At 41.2% G+C, this 23,868-nt stretch overlaps 1 protein-coding gene across 3 annotated transcripts; it reads left to right on the top strand.

Annotated features, from left to right (window-relative positions):
- The first annotated feature begins 466 nt into the window (after positions 1–466).
- akip1 (A kinase (PRKA) interacting protein 1) lies at positions 467–15,111 on the top strand. Of its 3 annotated transcripts, none has more exons than XM_060923788.1 (6): positions 467–574; positions 4,207–4,369; positions 7,612–7,656; positions 9,611–9,700; positions 9,783–9,923; positions 13,509–15,111. In XM_060923788.1, the coding sequence occupies exons 2-6, from the start codon at positions 4,220–4,222 to the stop codon at positions 13,650–13,652; spliced, it is 570 nt and encodes a 189-aa protein (XP_060779771.1). In that variant the 5' UTR covers positions 467–574; positions 4,207–4,219; the 3' UTR covers positions 13,653–15,111. The 3 variants fall into 3 exon arrangements, with proteins under 3 accessions (XP_060779771.1, XP_060779770.1, XP_060779769.1); XM_060923787.1 differs by having other exon boundaries at positions 2,716–4,369; XM_060923786.1 differs by having other exon boundaries at positions 2,277–4,369.
- Positions 15,112–23,868: the final 8,757 nt, after the last annotated feature.

The following is a 23,868-nucleotide window of genomic DNA, read 5'->3' as shown; positions in this document are numbered from 1 at the left end:
GATGAATGAGTGATTCTGAATGTGTATTACAAAAGGTACAATTGGTATTAATATCTTTTCTGAACTTAGCTAAGTAGGATTTCACCGGGACATTAAGTGGTTGTTTTACACCTTTAAAAACTAAAACGGGTCAGTGGCGACCCGAACACAAGAAGAGGAGGGTTAAATCTCAGACTTTTATAATAAGGTGTTCCACATGCGCAAAAAAGTGCCCTCCCCAGAGCACTTGCCCCCCAAAATGTCTGTGCACGCCACTGTAGATTTGTTTTTAAAAGTGATGAGTTTATTATTCCAAATTAAATGTTACGGAACGGCATATAAAAACCCGGAAGGCAAACTACGTGACACCACATTAAAATACGTGACAGTACTGTTCCGTCCCGGGTTATGGGAGATGCGGCCCCGTAACATAAATGGACTACATTTCCCAGAAACACCCGAGAGAGGAAGAAAACTTTCACCTTTCACTTTCACTTACACACCCAGCAGATAACAGTGGGAACTAATAATACTGCTGTAACAACAATGTCGGGATAGCGGTGACTGTGAATTCACAGGGAAACATCTCGTGTTGGTAAGTTTTAACTCTTGAATAGCTCGGAAATGCTCTGCAGACTTGATTAATGTCAATGCCGGTGAATGTTTTGCGCGGTTATATCTGACATGCGTTACCAGTTCTCGATATATCAGTGAATTTATGGGCAATGTGTTTCAATATATCCGTATTTCCTACCAATTCCCATTATTATTGAGTGAATTTGCAAGTTATCTACCGAATTTCGACGATTTGGGTGACAAGTTTTACATTTTGCGCTTCACGGACGCAAATCAATAAGACATGCGCCCCTCATGAAGTGGAAACACTTCGTCAACTATTCTCGATATATGACGTCATCATTGGATTTCCATTACACTGTAAAAAAAATATTTGTTGTTTTAACTTAAAAAAGTTAGTGCAAGGGCTGACTTAAAATTTTGAGTTCACTGGAATTCACATAGTAAGTTAAATTGTTGTGAACTTACTATATTAATTTCAGTGAACTCAAAATTTTAAGTCAGCCCTTAAGGCAACCCTTGCACTAACTTTTTTAAGTTAAAACAACAAATCATTTTTTACAGTGTATGATAGAAGTAGGATAGCTGGTTAGGGACCTGCCATTTCTATTTTTTTTAATAAACGGGAACATATACCACAATATAAAATGTATTAATTTCCACATTCATACCTCTCATTCATCTCATCTCATTATCTCTAGCCGCTTTATCCTTCTACAGGGTCGCAGGCAAGCTGGAGCCTATCCCAGCTGACTACAGGCGAAAGGCGGGGTACACCCTGGACAAGTCGCCAGGTCATCACAGGGCTGACACATAGACACAGACAACCATTCACACTCACATTCACACCTACGCTCAATTTAGAGTCACCAGTTAACCTAACCTGCATGTCTTTGGACTGTGGGGGAAACCGGAGCACCTGGAGGAAACCCACGCGGACACGGGGAGAACATGCAAACTCCACACAGAAAGGCCCTCGCCGGCCCCGAACCCAGGACCTTCTTGCTGTGAGGCGACAGCGCTAACCACTACACCACCGTGCCACCCCTCATTCATCTCAAACAGTTTTATACAAGAAGATACTCCAAAACAACATGAAGTTGAATTAATAATATCAGTCAATTATTTACATATCATTGCTCACTGTTCACTGTGCAACAGTCACATAAAAACCGAGTGCCAGATCTAGCTACTCTTAGCTTGGTACAATACTTTGTGTTAACACACTGGACCCAGTTGGTTATATACAGATCTCCATCAGTGCGATTCCTAGGGATGTAGAACCTCTTACAGACACAGCACTTTTCCTCATCTGCTACCTCAGACTCTCTGTTGGCTGGAGAGTCATCCTCTGATTCTGAGGGAGATGCGAGCTGGATTTGGGATGGACCAGGCTGTGGGGACTCCGGGGGTGGAGGTGGTGAAGCTTTCTTGCTCTGATGGTTGGTTAAATTGGTCACAGAGGCTCTCTTAGGGGCTGGGGCTGAAGTTTTAGAGGGTTTGGAGGACTCCCAGTATGTTTTGAGTTTCTTAACAGTTTCTCCCTCAAGAGCGCTCCCACCAACAATATCATGCACACTACGACGCTTTTTCTTTGGTATCTTCTCTGCTACTTTGCCACCCCGATCACTGAAGAACTCAATAATATTATCATGAACGACTGGTCCAGAGTCAACTCCTGCTGCTGTTGATGGCTCACTGATTGTCTTATGATTATACAGGGTGGCAGGCTTGATCAGATCCTGTAGTTTCCTCACCATATCATCAGGCGTCTGCACAGGGAATATGCCAGCCTTCCTAAATGAGCTCTGAAGACTTGTAGCGCTGAGAGCCTGGGGGTAAACTTCATAAGCCAATGCACATGCATCATATTTTGTCACCATTCTATGATTCTGCCTTGCAAATGTGCTGCACTTTTGACTGTATATAACCTGGAATGGCCCGAAGCAACCTACATCCATAGGTTGGAGGATGTGAGGGGGTAAAACAAACAATACAATGTTATGTTCCTTGGCCCAGTCTATCAGGTCGATGGCTATGTGACTATTATGGCCATCATACAAGACTAACATGGTTTCATCACATCCCTCCCTTGGCAGTACTTTAGAAAATGGTGCTTTAGGTACCGACTGAAAATAGCTGAGTTTGACCATCCCTTAGGTGACATCTCTGCATCAGTTCCTGGTGTCTTCCCCTCCAAAAGGCCCTCGGTGAGACGAGCTCCCGGAAAAACAAAATACGGGGGTATGTGATGCCCCAAAGCATTGCCAGCTCCAATGATGGTGATCGTCTGGCCTCTCTCTGGGACAACAGCTTGTGGGTGGAATTCCTTCCCTGCTACAACATTAGGTGGCTTAAACTCAGTGTTGACCCCCTTCTCATCAATATTATAGATGAGGTGAGGTTTGTCCGCCAAACCATACTTTGAGATAATGTTATTCAGTTCTGTAAAGTATGCCTTCACCACTTCCTCACTGGCACACCTTGCTCTCGACTCAGACAATGTGGAAGGGCGCACAACCTTTAGCTCTGGCCATCTCCCCATGAAGTTGTAAAACCACTTCATGCTGAAGGGCTGTTCCTTCTGCTGTTTCTTCAGGGCCACCACATACTCTGATGCCAGGTTGATAACCTCAGCCCTTCTATAGCCATACCCCACACTTGCCAACTCTTTAATGTGATTCACCAGCCTAGCCTCCTCTTCCAAGTTGAGTGCAGGATCTGGTCCGGAATTAGTTACAGCTATTGAGAGCTCCTGAAAAGACATGAAAATAAAACGTGAATTATTCCGTTCATTAAATCATCAGGCCATGTGAAGATGTGAAATGAACCTGTTGTGAATAAATAGCAATCAAATACTGATTAAATCCTAATAAATTACCTGCCACTCTGTCTCTCAAAGTTGTGAGTGGGACTCTGTACAGCTTAGAGGCTTTGTAGGCAGACACCCCTTCCTCTTTCACCATTCTGTAGGCATTTGCCATGTCATCGGGGCTCCAGGCTCTCAGCTTGGCTGGCCTGTTGGGCTGCTTAAGTTGTAATGAGATACAACATGATTGATCACGTTCAATAAAAAACGATAAAAATGATTTAAAAAATGGCAGATATGCGCTTCCGTAGTTAAAAAATTATGCCAGGTATCCCCATTACGTCACGTGCTATTTTGAGCTCAACACGTAAACTTCCTGTTGTTATCAATACAAATGAAAAGCGATGGCTATTTGTGCGTTTATTCACTGATTTGTGAATGGGAAAAAGTTACCATAGGCTGAGATAGTGAGGTAAGGCATTCATATTGTTATTTAAACGTATCTCTTACCTTAATTCGTAACATTTTCTTGACTTTTGGCACAAGATAGCAGAACAGCAGATGAAACTCTGTAGGGCTTTTCCTCTGTCAAAAACGCACGCGCGGTCTCATGAGAAACGCGATTATGCAAATGCTATCAAGAATAGGTTTCTATCGAGAACAGGTGATGAGATATTACTAAATAATCAGTGGTGCTGCTGTAATTTCAGACATTATTCAGTGTAGAACTGACTGGGATGCAGCCTGAAACTTCTAGAAGGTGGATTGTGAGGTGAATGAGTTGTTTGTGCGCGTGATGTTTATTCATGTCACTGTCTTATGCATGTGCACCTTGTAATGAGGCGGAGAGCGATCATGGCAGGATGGTGTTGCCTGGAGTCTTCCCTTGATCGCTCGTCTAAACTCGGACTTGAGGTGTTGCAGAGAGCCAAAAGACGGTCAGAAACCTGGAAGAGTGTCGGATCATCTCATCGCAATGATTCTGGCACCGAGAAACACACGGAGGTACAGTCTTTTAAAACTGGGATGCTTTGAATCTGGGATGCATACACCAGTTAGACGTTTACTATTGTCAATGTCTCATCTCATCTCATTATCTCTAGCCGCTTTATCCTATTCTACAGGGTCGCAGGCAAGCTGGAGCCTATCCCAGCTGACTACGGGCGAAAGGCGGGGTACACCCTGGACAAGTCGCCAGGTCATCACAGGGCTGACACATAGACACAGACAACCATTCACACTCACATTCACACCTACGGTCAATTTAGAGTCACCAGTTAACCTAACCTGCATGTCTTTGGACTGTGGGGGAAACCGGAGCACCCGGAGGAAACCCACAAGGACATGGGTAGAACATGCAAACTCCGCACAGAAAGGCCCTCGCCGGCCATGGGGCTCAAACCCAGGACCTTCTTGCTGTGAGGCGACAGCGCTAACCACTACACCACCGTGCTGCCCGCTGCACAAATTCCCTCCCAAAAAATTAAATCAGAAATTACCAATTTTCATTCATGCATCTATCTATCTATCTATCTATCTATCTATCTATCTATCTATCTATCTATCTATCTATCTATCTACAGTGGTGCTTGAAAGTTTGTGAACCCTTTTTAGAATTTTCTATATTTCTGCATAAATATGACCTAAAACATCATCAGATTTTCACACAAGTCCTAAAAGTAGATAAAGAGAACCCCGTTAAACAAATGAGAGAAAAATATTATACTTGGTCATTTATTTATTGAGGAAAATGATCCAATATTACATATCTGTGAGTGGCAAAAGTATGTGAACATCTAGGATTAGCAGTTAATTTGAAGGTAAAATTGGAGTCAGGTGTTTTCAATCAACGGGATGACAATCAGGTGTGAGTGGGCACCCTGTTTTATTTAAAGAGCAGGGATCTATCAAAGTCTGATCTTCACAACACATGTTTGTGGAAGTGTATCATGGCATGAACAAAGGAGATTTCTGAGGACCTCAGAAAAAGCGTTGTTGATGCTCCTCAGGCTGGAAAAGGTTACAAAACCATCTCTAAAGAGTTTGGACTCCACCAATCCACAGTCAGACAGATTGTGTACAAATGGAGGAAATTCAAGACCATTGTTACCCTCCCCAGGAGTGGTCGACCAACAAAGATCACTCCAAGAGCAAGGTGTGTAATAGTTGGCGAGGTCACAAAGGACACCAGGGTAACTTCTAAGCAACTGAAGGCCTCTCTGACATTGGCTAATGTTCATGAGTCCACCATCAGGAGAACACTGAACAACAAGAGTGTGCATGGTAGGGTTGCAAAGAGAAAGCCACTGCTCTCCAAAAAGAACACTGCTGCTCATCTGCAGTTTGGTAAAGATCACGTGGACAAGCCAGAAGGCTATTGGAAAAATGTTTTGTGGGTGGATGAGACCAAAATAGAACTTTTTGGTTTAAATGAAAAGCGTTATGTTTGGTGAAAGGAAAGCACTGCATTCCAGCATAAGAACCTTATCCCATCTGTGAAACGTGATGGTGGCAGTATCATGGTTTGGGCCTGTTTTGCTGTATCTGGGCCAAGATGGCTTGCCATCATTTATGGAGCAATGAATTCTGAATTATACCAGCAAATTCTAAAGGAAAATGTCAGGACATCTGTCCATGAATTGAATCTCAAGAGAAGGTGGGTCATGCAGCAAGACAACGACCCTAAGCACACAAGTTGTTTTATCAAGGAATGGTTAATGAAGAATAAAGTTAATGTTTTGGAATTGTCAAGTCAAAGTCCTGACCTTAATTCAATCAAAATGTTGTGGAAGGACCTGAAGCGAGCAGTTCATGTGAGGAAACCCACCAACATCCCAGAGTTGAAGCTGTTCTGTACGGAGGAATGGGCTAAAATTCCTCCAAGCCGGTGTGCAGGACTGATCAACAGCTACCGGACATGTTTAGTTGCAGTTATTGCTGCACGGGGGGGGGGGGGGGGGGGGGGGTCACACCAGATATTGAAAGCAAAGGTTCACATACTTTTGCCACTCACAGATATGTAATATTGGATCATTTTCCTCAATAAATAAATGACCAGGTATAATATTTTTGTCTCATTTGTTTAACTGGGTTCTCTTTATCTACTTTAAGGACTTGTGTGAAAATCTGATGATGTTTTAGGTCATATTTATGCAGAAATATAGACAATAATAAAGGGTTCACAAACTTTCAAGCATGGAGCAATGAGTGGGGGGGTGTCACACCAGATATTGAAAGCAAAGGTTCACATACTTTTGCCACTCACAGATATGTAATATTGGATCATTTTCCTCAATAAATAAATGACCAGGTATAATATTTTTGTCTCATTTGTTTAACTGGGTTCTCTTTATCTACTTTAAGGACTTGTGTGAAAATCTGATGATGTTTTAGGTCATATTTATGCAGAAATATAGACAATAATAAAGGGTTCACAAACTTTCAAGCATGGAGCAATGAGTGGGGGGGGGTCCACACCAGATATTGAAAGCAAAGGTTCACATACTTTTGCCACTCACAGATATGTAATATTGGATCATTTTCCTCAATAAATAAATGACCAGGTATAATATTTTTGTCTCATTTGTTTAACTGGGTTCTCTTTATCTACTTTAAGGACTTGTGTGAAAATCTGATGATGTTTTAGGTCATATTTATGCAGAAATATAGACAATAATAAAGGGTTCACAAACTTTCAAGCATCTATCTATCTATCTATCTATCTATCTATCTATCTATCTATCTATCTATCTATCTATCTATCTATCTATCTATCTATCTATCCCTACTCTGCCCCCTCCCCCTTTTGCCCCCTGTGCGCACACACTTTGGATCCTGCATCCCTCCCCATCAGTACACAAACTCAGGATCCCGACACCCCACCATCAATACCGGACTTTGCCATCATCAAGAACTTGTCTCACACACACACACACACACACACGCACGCACACACGTATCACTTTAGGCAGTCTATAAGCTCATCCAATTTGCACTACTGTTTGTAATTGCACTAGCCATACCCACAGACTTTAATCTGTTAGGTGCCTATGTCACTTTTATTGTTCTGATGTCAATATCAGGGACTCTTACATCTTTATGATTAGTGTGTATTAGTCATATATCTTATGCTTAATGTTTATTGCTGCACCATGGGTTTGAGAGTAACGCAATTTCAATCTTCTGTATGTCCTGTACATATTGCAGTATTGACAATAAAGCAGACTTTGATTTTCTCTCTCGATCAGGGTTGTGGTGGATCAGGGGCCTCTCCCAGGAATGGGCACAAGGAGGTAATACACCCTGGATAGGACACCAGTCCATCACAGGACACTATGTATTTTATTTTATTTATTTAAATCAATATTTATACAGAAACATCCAGTTTATCATTGCTAGTTTAAATGAAGTCCTGATCATATCATAATGAATGCAAGTTTAGCAAAAAAAGAAAAAGTTAAGACTAGCAAGCCTAATTCATTCTAAAAGGAAACAATAAAGTACAGTATCAAAATAGCTTAAAACACAGTGACTGCTTAAGATGGCAGTTTAAAGCTAGATGGCCTTTCGATTTCATAAAATTGGTGAAATTTGGTTCCCCCTGAAATTTGGTCATTGTGATATGTTTATTTCTGTAATATCTCACAAAATATCAGGCCATTCTGTGGCTGGGAAGTTATTTAATTTGAGAGGATTCCCTAGCAAATGTGCATGAAATTGCGCACGTTGCACAGTCAAACAGACGGAGGAAGTCCGTGTACGCATATGCAGATTTACCTTCTTTTGGGTTTTATGGCAGCTGGCATCCACAGTTTTGCATTACTGCCATCTACAGATTTACCTTTGACCGTGCACTGACAGTTACATCATTCTGTCGCTAATTGAACAGCTGATCACACCGAGGTGCTCGCTGAGCGCCGATATTTATTAGTTTGGTCCTGCGTTTCCTTTCCTTTGCAACCTAACGTCTTTCCCTCTCGCTTTCTGTTACCATAGTCGGTCTTTCACGTTTCATTTGCACACTGACATCCTCCATTGTTCTCTCCTGTTTCAAATTTGTATCCTACAATGCCTTGCGTGAACAGGGAAAGCCCACCACATGATGCATGATGTGGTATCTTGAACTGAGTTATGGTGAAGCAGGAAAAAATAGTGGAGAATTTAGGACCACGTGGCCCTAAATTCATTAATTGTTCTATTAAAAAAAACTAATTAAATTGGAAGTTTGTAATTCAAATTCAGTAGCTTTTGGTCCACTAAATAAAAATAATTGGGTGTCAGGGAAAATTCTTTTTATGACCCAAACTTGAAAAATCTGAAAGGCAGTCTATCTTTAATTTAATCTTAAACTCACATAGCTCCTGTATATTTCTAATATTGCAAGGCAGGGAATTAAATGCTCATGTGTCATTGCATCTGAAACTAACCTGGTATTTAGTGCATACACATTCAAACACTATATGGCAATTTGGCGTAACCAATCCGCTTACCTGCATGTTTTTGTATAGTGGGAAGAAACTGATATGAACATGTGGACACAATAATATGCAAAACTCCACACAGGGAGTAACCCAAGTTCAGGATCAAACCGGGGACCCTGGAGAATTGCTACCTGCTGTGCCACTGTGCTGCCCATAACCAATATTTATTTGGTTTATTCCAGGGGTGTCTGAACTTGTCTGCAAATGGCCACTGTAGCTTCAGAATTTCATTCCAAACAATCAAGATGCCACACCTGATTCCGGCAGTTAATCTTAGACTTTCATCTCTACTATCAGATATGTCTGTTGGCCCTAACTATTAGAGTCATACATTGCAAAGGAATGAGAAGTGTTTGAATGATCTTATAGAATTAGATCTGAGCAATAAAGTTTGTGCAGAGCAGTGGTAGCTCTGGAGAAAGTCCTGCCATTACCCACTGAGTTGTCCTGAGCTGGGTCAGAGCCCAGGGTATCAGTTGGCATGTGAAATAGCCCTGTTAAAATATTTTATTCAGAAATGTAGGTTTTGTTCTGGGAATTTTGTGTGGCCTGCCAGCAATTAAAGTTCTGTTCTCTTAATCAGAATTTTGTAAGACAACTGCCCAAGAGCCACTGATAACCAGTCAACGTCTGTAGTGAACCTTTGCTCTGATTCCAACTTCCTTGAAAATTCATATGGGAAAAGCATTTTGCACATGTACGTGAGGATCCTGTATTCACAATGACAACTACAATAATTACATTTAACTTTGTTGTTTATTCAAAGCTTCTGGAACACCCAGCTGCCCATGTGACATTGGATAATGCTTTTGCAAAAATAGTGGAGTGCATGTCTGAAACCAGCAATCAGTGCAAGGTACAGCCTAATAATAATAATTTCTCTTTATTCATTCTGCCTTTCTGCTACCAGACTTGCTGAGCATGTGTTTTTCTTACAGAAGTTTTACAGGTCTGGAAGTACACCAGAGCTTCATGAACAGGAGCGAACCCATGTGTGTCGCTTTCATGCTAAGCAGCTTCAACAGACTTCAAGACAAATTCCAACCTCTACCTTAACCTCTAAAAGGGCTCATTACACTGTAAGTAATTCCTATATACAGTGAGCGGAAATAAGTATTCACACTTGTTATTTAATATACTTCCAGTGCATATATCCACTTCAAATATAACACATATTTTTGACTTTGTACTTATAAATACAAACAAAAAGGTATATATTCATAAACATAACCAAACATGTAAACTGTGTGCGTGTGTGTGTGTGTGTGTGTGTGTGGGGGGGGGGGGGGTTCAGACACCACAAATTACCACTGTTATGAAGTTGTTGGTAGTTATGGCTTTGAGATGTCTACAGGGCGGTACAGTGGTGTAGTGGTTAGCGCTGTCGCCTCACAGCAAGAAGGTCCTGGGTTCGAGCCCAGTGGCTGGCGGGGACCTTTCTGTGTGGAGTTTGTATGTTCTCCCCGTGTCTGCATGGGTTTCCTCCGGGTGCTCCGGTTTCCCCCAGAGACATGCGGTTAGGTTAATATGGGACGGCCTTGGGCTGAGGTGCCCTTGAGTGAGGCACCTAACTCCCAACTGCTCCCTGGGCGCTGTTAGCATGGCTGCCCACTGCTATGGTATGTGTGTGTGCTCATTGCTCACATGTCTGTGCATGAACCCCACTGCTTCAGATGGGTTAAATGCAGAGAGGAATTTCACAAGTGTGTGATGAATAAAGTTGTGCTTTCTTTCTTAAATCCAAACATAATGAGCTGAATTATGGCCAGTTTTATTTTTGACTGATCCTAAAGAAATCTGATTAGTCTAAATACTTTGAGACACACATTCATGTGCTTCTTTTTTAGCAGAGGGGTGTAAGAACAGAGATGATTGAGGTGCTGTTCATCCCCCCCGTGTAGCATTAGTTCCTGCTGCTTTCAGGCCATCCTGCAACTCTTTTTGAGTGACTGCTGGTTTAAGGATTATCTTCTTTATGATTAGTCTGAGAGTGCATTGTGAAGTCTGTCTGGGAGCGATTAGTAGTTGTTCCATGAATGTTCGATTCACCTGCATATCATCTAGTCTGGTTAACACCAGACCATATCACAAGTGAAATATGGTCTGGAATCCGCCTATTGAATTTCTCGTAGGGGAGGTGTGGTTTACGATTGTCAACGGCCGTTTATTGGACGTTGCGAATGTCTATCATTTGGCGTATACGTAGCCCATGGCCAATCATGGCAGTTGTACCCGGTGACGTAGTTAGAGCGACGAAGAGGCGAAGAAGAGACGGTAAGAGAAGGCAAAACAAAAATAGGAAAACAATGGCACCAAACGATTACTGCCGTTTGTGCAAGACAAAGCTTGATCGAAAGTTTGGTTCGTATTGCTCGCCGCCATGTTAAATGTGATCCGTAAACAGTCCCAAATAAACTACAAGCTTCTGTTTGTCGAGTAGTACGCGTCACTGTCTTTCCACCCCTCCCCACTCTCTGATTGGCTCCCTAACTCAGGCGAGCCTTTAGGCCATAGTTTCCATGCTGTCTTTTCAGATCGGAACGACTGTGCAAAGCAGCATGGGATTTCCCGGGCTACATATCATCGAACCAATTGTATAAAGAAGAAGAACAAAAACAACAATTTTATTTATCACACACACACAATCCTCTCTGCATTTAACTCATCTGAAGCAGTGAACACATGTGAGCAATGAGCACACTCACATACCCAGAGCAGTGGGCAGCCATGCTACAGCACCCGGAGAGCAGTTGGGGGTTAGGTGCATCGCCCAAGGGCGCTTCAGCCCAAGGACGCTCCATGTTAACCTAACTGCATGTCTTTGAACTGTGGGGGAAACCAGAGTACCCGGAGGAATCCCACACAGACATGGGGAGAACATGCAAACTCCGCAGAGAAAGGCCCCCGTTGAACCCAGAAACTTCTTGCTGTGAGGTGACAGTGTCAACCACTACACCACTATGCCACTGTGTGGACAGTGATGATAAGATTGACAGGGATGTCCATTCAAGTGTTGTTCAATAATGTTCCTGAGAACTTTTAGGAAGCGCCTTCACTTTCACCATGATTGCAACTTCCATCTATTATCTCTAGCCGCTTTATCCTGTCCTACAGGGTCGCAGGCAAGCTAGAGCCTATCCCAGCTGACTACGGGTGAAAGGCGGGGTACACCCTGGACAAGTTGCCAGGTCATCACAGGGCTGACACATAGACACAGACAACCATTCACACTCACATTCACACCTACGGTCAATTTAGAGTCACCAGTTAACCTAACCTGCATGTCTTTGGACTGTGGGGGAAACCGGAGCACCCGGAGGAAACCCACGCGGACACGGGGAGAACATGCAAACTCCGCAAAGAAAGGCCCCCGTTGAACCCAGAAACTTCTTGCTGTGAGGCGACAGTGTTCACCACTATGCCACCGTGTGGACAGAGATGATTAAGATTGACAGGGATGTCCATTCAAGTGTTGTTCAATAATGTTCCTGAGAACTTTTAGGAAGCACCTTCACTTTCACCGTGATTGCAACTTGTTGCATGAAATCTTCTGAACCAGTGGCTGGCTGTCTTATGACACCAAGTGCAATTTTATATGAGGGTATTTTTTGCAGTATTTATGTCTCGAACTTTGATATTACATAAAAGGTCATCTTTATGTAACCTTTACATACGGTGTACACACACACACACACACACACACACACACACACACACACACACACACACACACACACACATTTTAATATAGTGTCCAAATACTTTATGGAGTATAAATGAATATATACACTCACTGGCCACTATATTAGGAACACCCATGCTCTTTTATACAGTTGTCTAATGAGCCAATCCCTTGACAGCAGCACAAGGCATAAAATCATGCCAATACAAATCAAGAGCTTCAGTTAATGTTCACTTCAAACATCAGAATGGCAAAAATTGTGATCTCTGTGACTTTCACTATGCCATGGGTGTTTGGTACCAGATGGACTGGTTTGAGTATTTCAGAAACTGCTGATCTCCTGGGGTTTTCACACACAACAGTCTCTAGAGTTTACATGGAATGGTGCGAAAACACAAAACCACTGAGTGAGCAAGAGTTCTGTGGGTGGAAACAAACACCTTGTTGAGGAGAGAGGTCAGAGGAAAATGGCCAGATTGGTTCGAGCTGCCAGGAAGGATATAGCAACTTGTATAATCCTTCTTTATAACTATGTTGAGCAGAAAAGCGTCTCAGTATGCAACAGCAGAAGATCACATTGCGTTCCACTCCTGCCAACCAAGAACAGGAATATTAGAATCAGGAACGAGTTCCTATTAAAGTGGACAGTGAGGGTGTGTGTGTGTGTGTGTGTGTGTGTGTGTGTGTGTGTATTCCCTTTTTTTCATATTTGTAATACAAAATCAGAAGACGTGTGTAAATTGAAGTGGATTGTATGCATTGGGAGCATATTACATTACAAAAACAAAAGTGCCTGAATACTTATTTTGCTCACTGTGTGTGTGTGTGTGTGTGTGTGTGTGTGTGTGTGTGTGTGTGTGTGTGTATATATATATATATATATATATATATATATATATATAAACTAATTTGACTTGCAATCAAATTTTAGGAAGCCTCGTGGAATAATAACTTTAAGTGCCCTGTTTCAATGTTGTTAAAGGGTTTGTCCGAGCCAGAAGATTTCCTTATTGAAGTGTCTCCGGGCACTTATGCCATCACAGCAGCAATGCAGGATGCCTGCCCACAGACCCAGGTGGTGCACATCAATTCAGGGGAGAGCAGGAGACTCACGTTCAGCCTTTGACCTCAAGCTCCTATCCTCAGGGTTTGACAAAATGTTTCCAAATACAGTGAATCATCTGGTCATCTAAAAGCAGTCTCATTTCATTGCACTGAAAATGAAATTTTGAACTGAATTTAAGCTCTTTGATGCACTTAATGAAATGTAAAATGTGCCTAAATGTAATGTGTATATGTACTACTCAGGGTATGTTCATCAGCAGTACTAAATTTTAACAGTGATGATCAGATTATGTGCAATACAACTTTTGCCTTTTATTTTGTGAACCTTTGGTGCAGAAATAAACACATATATAGATTTTGACAGTATTTTGCTGCAGGTTATTGTAGGAGTTACATTTTTCTCTTATAATTCACAGCACTATCAATCAATTACTATGCATTAGGGCTGCAACATATATTTGACAGGTTATTTTAAAAATGCATTTAAAAATATGAAAAAAGGTATTCATGAAATTTCAGAAGCATCCTACTCAGGCTTCTGAGTGTATAAATTTAAACATAAGAAGACTAACTAATTAGTCTTGGTCTAAGACTAGCTTAATTAGTTTTATGACTTGAAGTAATATCATTTGCATGGATTACTGCATTTATAGTGTATTTACATGTACAGCATTTAGCAGATGCCTTTATCCAGAGTGACTTGCGGAAGTGCTTTGTAGTCTCTATTAAAGCATCCCCATACTAGTTCACTAGGTCAAGGACTAAGAATACCATTGAGAATTTTGTGAAACCCAGATATTTTTTTTATTAGCATTGATTTAAATAATATGAAAAATAAAGTCAGCAAGCCAAAACAAATCAATAAATTAATCAGTCACTTTTATATATATAATTTTTTAAACAAACAAATGCAAAAAAACACCTGTATAAACAGAGGATGGGCTGTATGGGTGCATAGCTGTAAGCCTTATGGCCAAGTGCCTCTGGCTGAAGGAAGATTGAGGTTACGCTTATGAGGGAAAGGACCTTAATTTTTTTCATAGGATGAAAACTAGCTTACACATCGGTTCCATTTGTCGTGGCATCTTCTTTTAACACCGTGCAACAATTCCAGCACAGTTTGAAAATAGTGGTTTCCCTGTGTGACACACTTGGTGTCCATGATCACCTGGATACAGTGCAGATTTTTCCCCTCTATTTCCATATCACACCATTTTCTTTTCATCCCATTTAATTCATGCCTAATTCACCTTTTCTGTAATTTGTTTCTAGATGTTGACCTTTAAGGTGCTGTTACACTGCTAAATATTTTCGACTGGCATAGGAGGATGTCAAAATGATGTCCACCTCAGCCTTTCTGCCTTTTCTTTCACCGTTTTGTGTTTCAAGACTGAGTTTAGCTCATGCTACGGTACAAATATCGTTTATCCCCATGATTTGTCAAATTATTTGTGTACATCACAAAACAGCTATTAATGTGCAAGATATTCACCAGTCACTGACAAAACATGTAAATAAAAAAGGTCATTTAAAAAATCATTAGAAATTTGATATTTTTTATCTTTGTCATGTTACAATATGCAAAAACCATAATCAATGGTTACATTCCTGCTAAATCTCAGATACAGTTTCTGTAAATGTCATATTAAATGCTTTTACTTCATTTTCCCTCAGGTTTATTGAGCAATTTAAGCAGATTTATAATCTTAATTCAGCTGAAATTTTCTTTAATGTAAAAGCCAGTGGAGATGGTGCTCCAGAAAGAGGTTTCCATACAGTCCAGCCAAATGCCTCTCTTACTGTTATACCTCTTCTTACGGAATGGGGAACCATTTCAAATAATGAGCTGTGATTTGTAGTTGCAGAACTGGATGAGGAATATCCAGACTCACTGTTTATTCCAGTGCAAGAATAACCTGGATCTGGAGGCTTAACTACTTGCCCTAAGAAGCAACATAATTCAAAAGAAACAACATAGTTAAATTATATTTAATATACAGTATAATTGCATACAAACAGCGAAATGTTTTAAAATTGAAATACAATAGCCTTAGCAGAAAATATGATGTGTGCGTTGTTCATATGGACTTGTGGATCTTTGGTTCAATTGATGAAACCAGAGATGGCCTGTGATGAGGGAAGCAGTTACCTGGTTTTTTGTGGTGTGGCTCTGGGGATCCTCTTCTCCAGTACCTCCAGGCAGGTTTACTCTGTGGCTCAGTACAGGCCTTTTTCAGGTATGAGATATCTGTGTTCACTGAGCGGCTCACCAGATCGGACTGTGTGGAATTTAACTTTTCATTTGCAACAACTTCTTCTTCATCTTCGCTTGAGTCTGAAGAAGACAAATCAGTCTTCATCTCCTGAGAAGTTGTTAACTCTGTTACTTGGTCAGGTTTATTCTCCTGCTCCTTCCACTGATTGTCCATAAAAAGGCACTGCTTGGATAGGGGACAGCTCTTGATTGGACAAAGGCACATTGCAGGAGTCATTGAAAGACAATGATTTATGCAGCAGACTGGTGACCAATTAATGTGACTACAGTGGCTATGGCTTAAGCAACCAGGTCGAAACACATGAGATTGGAGTTCCTTGATTATTCGCTCATGGTGAGAAGCAGGTATCCATACAGCCAGATTTTTTGGAACCTGCAGTCTGATTCCGTTCCAAAACAGCACCACGAGTCCATCTCCCACTCCACCTGAAACAAAACAACCACCTTTATCCCATGGTTCGAGTAGTTCAATTAAAACTCTTTATTCTGACCTACTTAAATCTTGGTCTTACCCTTCAGTGTATCTCTGATTTCCACGCCTGAAACAACTCTGCCAGGGCCATATTTGCTCATCTGAGGTTCCCAGGGAGCTAACACGGTGTCCCCTGGTACTATACTGTGCTCATGTGCCTGAGTTATATTCACCATGTCAGGTTGGCATGTTAACTGAGGTGATCCCACTTCCACCATGGTGTCATCTTTGGGCAAACACTGATCAAAGTTCACCATGAAGAGTCCGCTCCTGTCCTAAGGTAAGCAAAACTTTTATGTTGTGATCACACATGACACTTAAAGGGATTGAAAACTAATTTGCAGCACTTGTAGAACTTTGGTTTTTACCTGTAGCTGGTGTACAATTGTCCCCAAGTAGTAATATCCATCTACTTCTCTTCTTGCTAACACTCGGCAACCTGGAAAGAATTCAGCACCTTTTGCTACCTTTCCTAAAACACACGATGTCAAACTAAAGGGATTTCCCATGGAACACCTGGAGGAAATAAAATGTTCCTGTTTACTTGAATCCCCTTGTATTTATATGCTAATACTTGTTGGAACCCCTTACCCCTGAATCTTCTAGACTTTAATATAGAGAACATACCAGTATGGTGAAATGCAGACTGTATGAAATGGTTTATAGAGTGAGACCTGACATCTGTTCTCTGAGCATGACAGATGTTGAATCTGGTGCTCTGATGAGTGCAGCAGGGTTACCTGTTATGAATGAAAACATATTAATATTAATAATGAGCCACATACCTTGCTCTAAGACAAACCCAGGAATTTGTAAGGAATAAAACATAACCTGGCATTCTGTTCCAGGAAAATTATCAGTGATGGGGTTATGTGATGGCAATGATTAACAGAACATAGTTGTTTTTAATGTTATGGAACATTCGTGAGACGAGTTATCAGATATAAAAGTCATTCCTTGTCAGCCTCTTTTTCATATTACCGAGAAACCAGAAAGTGCAAACTCCTGTGTCCTGAAGACTCATCTCATTCTCATCTCATTATCTCTAGCCGCTTTATCCTGTTCTACAGGGTCGCAGGCAAGCTGGAGCCTATCCCAGCTGACTACGGGCGAAAGGCGGGGTACACCCTGGACAAGTCGCCAGGTCATCACAGGGCTGACACATAGACACAGACAACCATTCACACTCACATTCACACCTACGGTCAATTTAGAGTCACCAGTTAACCTAACCTGCATGTCTTTGGACTGTGGGGGAAACCGGAGCACCCGGAGGAAACCCATGCGGACACGGGGAGAACATGCAAACTCCGCACAGAAAGGCCCTCGCCAGCCATGGGGCTCGAACCCAGACCTTCTTGCTGTGAGGTGACAGCGCTAACCACTACACCACCGTGCCACCCATCAGCCATAAAAGTTCCTATAAATGAGCTGTTAATATAGACACCATAACATATTAGAACCTATCATATGAAATATACCTTACTCCATTGTCAGAGCTGTGCTCTTACAAAAAATAAATCGAAACCTTTTGACCAATCATATTTGAGAAATCAGTAGTGCTGTGGTATAAATTAATGTAACATACAATGGGTGATGTTTTTGAATATTCCTACCCTACCACTGACCGAGGGGTTCACCTGCTCAGCCGGGGCATTAGAGTTTAGAGACAGCCTGTAACAACTCCCTTTAGTGGCAGACGTTAAGCATTTTAGGAAGTCCAAAATGTCCCTGTCCAAATCTTGCTTTTCTGTTATGTGAAATGTATGCACAGGGCGTGCTGCACAGGCACATAGAGCATTCAGGCATTTCTCTGGGTTGTCTGGGAGGCTGTTCATCACGAGGTGGACAGACTGACAGGCAGGATCTGAAAATGCTGTGATGAGTGCCGTAAGGAGATCATTTCCGGGGCTTGTCCTGAGAGTATGGATCCAGCTGAGGGCCTGGTACACTGTATCGGGTGCACAAGGAATCATGTGCTCAGACAATGATGTTATCTAGGGAGATGCATAAAATGTGGTTAATGTGTTGAGTACTGGTTCGTCTAAGAGGAAAGTACTTTATTTACATATATAATGTATGTATATAAGTATTCTTTTTTGATTGAATACAACAGTAAAGTCTTTGAAATATTAACATGAAATTCAGAGTTTCTTAGTACAGTGGTGCTTGAAAGTTTGTGAGCCCTTTAGAATTTTCTATATTTCTGCATAAATATGACCTGAAACATCTTCAGATTTTCACACAAGTCCTAAACATAAAGAGAGCCCAATTAAACAAATGAGATGAAAATATTATACTTGGTCATTTATTTATTGAGGAAAATGATCCAATATTACATATCTGTGAGTGGCAAAAGTATGTGAACCTGTATGTGATTAGCAGTTAATTTGAAGGTGAAATTAGAGTCATTTGTTTTCCATCAATGGGATGACAATCAGGTGTGAGTGGGCACCCTGTTTTATTTAAAGAACAGGGATCTATCAAAGTCTGATCTTCACAACACATGTTTGTGGAAGTGTATCATGGCATGAAAAAAGGACATTTCTGAGGACCTCAGAAAAAGCATTGTTGATGCCCATCAGGCTGGAAAAGGTTACAAAACCATCTCTAAAGACTTTGGACTCCACCAATCTACAGTCAGACAGATTGTGTACAAATGGAGGAAATTTAAGACCATTGTTACCCTCCCCAGGAGTGGTCGACCAAGAAAGATCACTCCAAGAGCAAGGCGTGTAATAGTCGGCGAGGTCACAAAGGACCACAGGGTAACTTCTAAGCAACTGAAGGCCTCTCTCACATTGGCGAATGTTCATGAGTCCACCATCAGGAGAACACTGAACAACAATGGTGTGCATGGCAGGGTTGCAAAGAGAAAGCCACTGCTCTCCAAAAAGAACATTGCTGCTCATCTGCAGTTTGCTAAATATCACATGGACAAGCTAGAAGGCTATTGGAAAAATGTTTTGTAGATGGATGAGACCAAAATAGAACTTTTTTTGTTTAAATGAGAAGCGTTAAAGGAAAATGTCAGGACATCTGTTGATGAACTGAATCTCAAGAGAAGGTGGGTCATGCAGCAAGACAACAACCCTAAGCACACAAGTTGTTCTACCAAAGAATGGTTAAAGAAGAATAAAGTTAATGTTTTGGAATGGCCAAGTCAAAGTCCTTACCTTAATCCAATTGGAATGTTGTGGAAGGACCTGAAGCAAGCGGTTCATGTGAGGAAACCCACCAACATCCCAGAGTTGAAGCTGTTCTGTATGGAGGAATGGGCTAAAATTCCTCCAAGCCAGTGTGCAGGACTGATCAACAGTTACCAGAAACGTTTAGTTGCAGTTATTGCTGCACAAGGGGATCACACCAGATACTGAAAGCAAAGGTTCACATACTTTTGCCACTCACAGATATGTAATATTGGATCACTTTCCTCAATAAATAAATGGCCAAGTATAATATTTTTGTCTCATTCCTTTAACTAGTTTCTCTTTATCTACTTTTAGGACTTGTGTGAAAATCTGATGTTTTAGGTCATATTTATGCAGAAATATAGAAAATTTTAAAGGGTTCACAAACTTTCAAGCACCACTGTATTTGATACATCCCCTTTTTGCTTTAATATTAAATATTCAGGATATTGAACATTTTACTTTATTTTCAAAATTCTTATATATTCTATCTGCATTCGCTGGATATGAGCAATCGTGCACTCTGATCGGCTACTCTACTATTAGGATATCAGCTCATATACCGTGAGTAGAGAAATACAAAATGGCGGAGCATTATTGAACCAACCGCAGATTAAATAAAAACTTTACTTGAAAACAAAACCCCAAAAATTGTTCTCAAGTATTTAAAAGAAACAGAAATATCTAAAAGAATATAGTTCCCCCCGCCTGTTCCACTCTCCAGCCCAGTGGGTGCCAGTAACGCACCTTTTAAGTTGGTTTGCCAACCGCCAAAAAAAACCCTAAAGAAGAAGAAAACCTCAAAAAAAAAAAAAAAAAAGCAAAATATGGAATAAAAGTATTTGCTGGTAAGAACATTGTTTATTTTTCAAGAATTATTGCATTTTTCACAAACTGTGTCATTTCGCTGGTTTATTTACATTCTAAGTGGAAATGATTTTGTCGGATGTTTTGTATAAAGTTTTTATTTATCAAATTTGCAAAATATAAAAATGCTCTTTTTTTCATAATCCAGTGAATGTGGATAGAATAAAACAGTTATTCCACTCAATCTCATCGTACATGGCTTATTGTGCTCAATATTTTCCATCAGTTATTTACAGTGATGCTTGAAAGTTTGTGAACCCTTTAGAATTTTCTATATTTCTGCATAAATATGACCTAAAACATCATCAGGTTTTCACACAAGTCCTAAAAGTAGATAAAGAGAACCCAGTTAAACAAATGAGACAAAAATACTATACTTGGTCATTTATTTATTGAGGAAAATGATCCAATATTATATATCTGTGAGTGGCAAAAGTATGTGAACCTCTAGGATTAATTTGAAGGTGAAATTAGAGTCAGGTGTTTTCAATCAATGGGATGACAATCAGGTGTGAGTGGGCACCCTGTTTTATTTAAAGAACAGGGATCTATCAAAGTCTGATCTTCACAACACATGTTTGTGGAAGTGTATCATGGCATGAACAAAGGAGAACCTTTCCCTTTCTGAAGATGTTTTAGGTCATATTTATGCAGAAATATAGAAAATTCTAAAGGGTTCACAAACTTTCAAGCACCACTGTAAGACAGTAAAAATTTAATATAGTCTAGACTCATTACACATAAACTAAAATGTTTCAAGCATCTTTCTATTTTAATTTTGATAATTTTGTCTTACAGTGCAAAAAATCTAAAAAACAAAATCTCAAAATATTAGCGTATTTCATTTTGAGTTTCAGTAAAACAATATAAATACTGTATGTTTCTCGGTCTAGTTCAGTACATGCAGCCACAATCATGGGGAAGACTGCTGACTTGACAGTTGTCCAGAAGACGATCATCGACACCATTTACAAGGAGGGTAAGCCACAGGAGGTCACTGCTGAAAAGGCTGCCTGAAAAAGGTGCACAAGCAACAGGGATGACTGCAGCCTTGGGAGGATTGTCAAGAAAAGTTGATTCAAGAACTTGGGAGAGCTTCACAAGGAGTGAACTGAGGCTGGTGTCAGTGCATCAAGAACCAGCACACACAGACGTCTTCAGGAAAGGAGCTACAACTGTCACATTCCTAAAGGCTCATTCACAACATGCCATACGTGCTACTATGGGCGGTCTATGGTAAAAAATTTGGCAAAACAGTGCTTGAGACTCGTGCGACACTTGCATATGTTCAGTGCCGTAGAAGGTCGCAGACTGGCCGTGGAGACTTTTGGTCCTGCACATGCAAATTCTATGGGTTTTGCGAAAAATCAAGAACGCATACACTATGTACGGGACCTGTACTCCTTTTGTATGCCTGAATCAAGTCAGCAGCATGGCTAGTAGGGTCTTTTTGCGATGACAGTAAGGCACATGAGTGACACACGGTCATTGTACAAGTGACGTGCCTCAGAAATACTACACAAGTATTCCACACTTGCTATTTGTGCGGCCCCCAAGACAGAAGTACATCTCACTTTCTACCCCCATGTGTGGTGTGCACGCAGCGCATGCGACCCACACGCGACACGAGGGGCAAGTCTCTGGGTATATATATTGGGGGAGGAACGAAGGAACCGAGCATGTAGCACTGTAGAAGGAAAGAAGACCACCTCATTTGCTGTTTTTATTTGAGTATATGTTAATTTACCATGCAAACGTCAAATAATAAAACATGAGTATAAGGGAATAATGCATTTTATTACATTGTAAAAAATCCCAACTAAATAGCCCAACAGTTTGAGCATTGAAACACACTTTGACTATGACTCCAAGCTACTGTCCTGCTCCTGCTGAGTGGTGGGATGGGGTGTCGGGATGTCCTTGTCCTCATCACTGAGCATGGCACAATGGCCTGAGAGTGATGATGGGATTGCAATGTCCTCACTTCTGGGCATCGTTAGCTGAAACATACATGAAAATCAGCATATATAATATTAATTACAGAAGCATATAGATACCGAAATGAATGTTTAAAATACTGTATGTGTATTATAGTGCAAGAGGTTTAATTAGTATTTACCTGTGAAAATACCTCTGGCGGGATGCTGTGCCTTCTGCCGGCTTGAAGACATACTTTTCCCTGTCTGTGCAGGGCTCGCCGGTGCTGCTACCATCATCATCAAATTCTTCCTCCTCCTCCGCCTCTGCTGTTTCAGGCTGGGTTACTTCACTTTCGCTCGCTTCTTCTTGGGTCCCATTTTCTAAACTTTAAACTGAAATTTTTCAAAATTTTCCCACAAAATATCCAATGTTCTTCAGTCGAAAGACAGATGCAGAATGCTGCGGACACGCTGGTTTTATACCCACTCCTGGTTTGCGTCACACGCAAGTTATGAGTGATTGTCATGTGCTATTTACGTGCGTCACACATGCTTCACAAGTGTGGCCCGTACTCCTAGTGCAGGAAACTGGTAAAATGCAAGTCACACGCACTCCACACTCACTGAACACGCACCGATCACGTGTTAAATATATGCTTTCCGTGGGCTAATGGCACAATTTTTTCCCACGCCTCGAGGAAGTCAGGTGTGCAACCTGTACTTGACAAGTACTTTGCCCATACTCCTCCCCTAAACTTTCCCCCGGGTTCACCGCAACCCTGCAGCACGGCTGTGAGCTGCCAAACTCTGCAACCCGTGAGTGTCCAAAACACTTACGGCAGGTTGTGAGTGTGGCATAATATCAAGCCACTCCTGAAACAGAGACAACATCAGAAGCATCTTACCTGGGCTAAGGAGAGAAAGAACTGGATTGTTGCTCAGTGGTTTCCAAAGTCCTCTTTTCAGATGAAAGTAAATTTTACATTTCATTTGGAAATCAAGGTCCTAGAGTCTGGAGGAAGAGTGGAGAGGCACAGAATCTAAGGTGTTTGAAGTCCAGTATGAAGTTATTGCAGTCTGTGATGATTTGGGGTGCCATGTCATCTGCTGGTGTTGGTCCACTGTCTTTTATTAAGTCCAAAGTAAATGTAGCTGTCTACCAGGAGATTTTAGAGCAATTCATGCTTCCATCTGCTGACAAGCTTTATGGAGATGCCGATTTCCTTTTCCAGCAGGACTTAGCACCTGCTCACAGTGCCAAAACTACTACCAAATGGTTTGCTGACCATGATATTACTGTGCTTGATTGGCCAGTCAACTTGAATCCATGTCAAGAGGAAGATGAGAAACACCCGAATCAAAAATACAGATGAGCTGAAGGTCACTATCAAAGCAACCTGGGCTTCAGTAACACCTCAGCAGTGATAAAGGCTGATTGCCTCTATGCCACACCGCATTGATGCAGTAATTTGTGGAAAAGGAGCCCCAACCAAGTTTTGAGTGTATAAATGAACATACTTTTCAGAAGTTGGATATTTCTGTATTGTAAATCC

The sequence above is a fragment of the Neoarius graeffei genome, chromosome 6 (genome assembly GCF_027579695.1).
Source record: "Neoarius graeffei isolate fNeoGra1 chromosome 6, fNeoGra1.pri, whole genome shotgun sequence".
NCBI lineage: Eukaryota > Metazoa > Chordata > Actinopteri > Siluriformes > Ariidae > Neoarius > Neoarius graeffei.
This window is presented reverse-complemented; position numbering and strand designations above follow the sequence as displayed.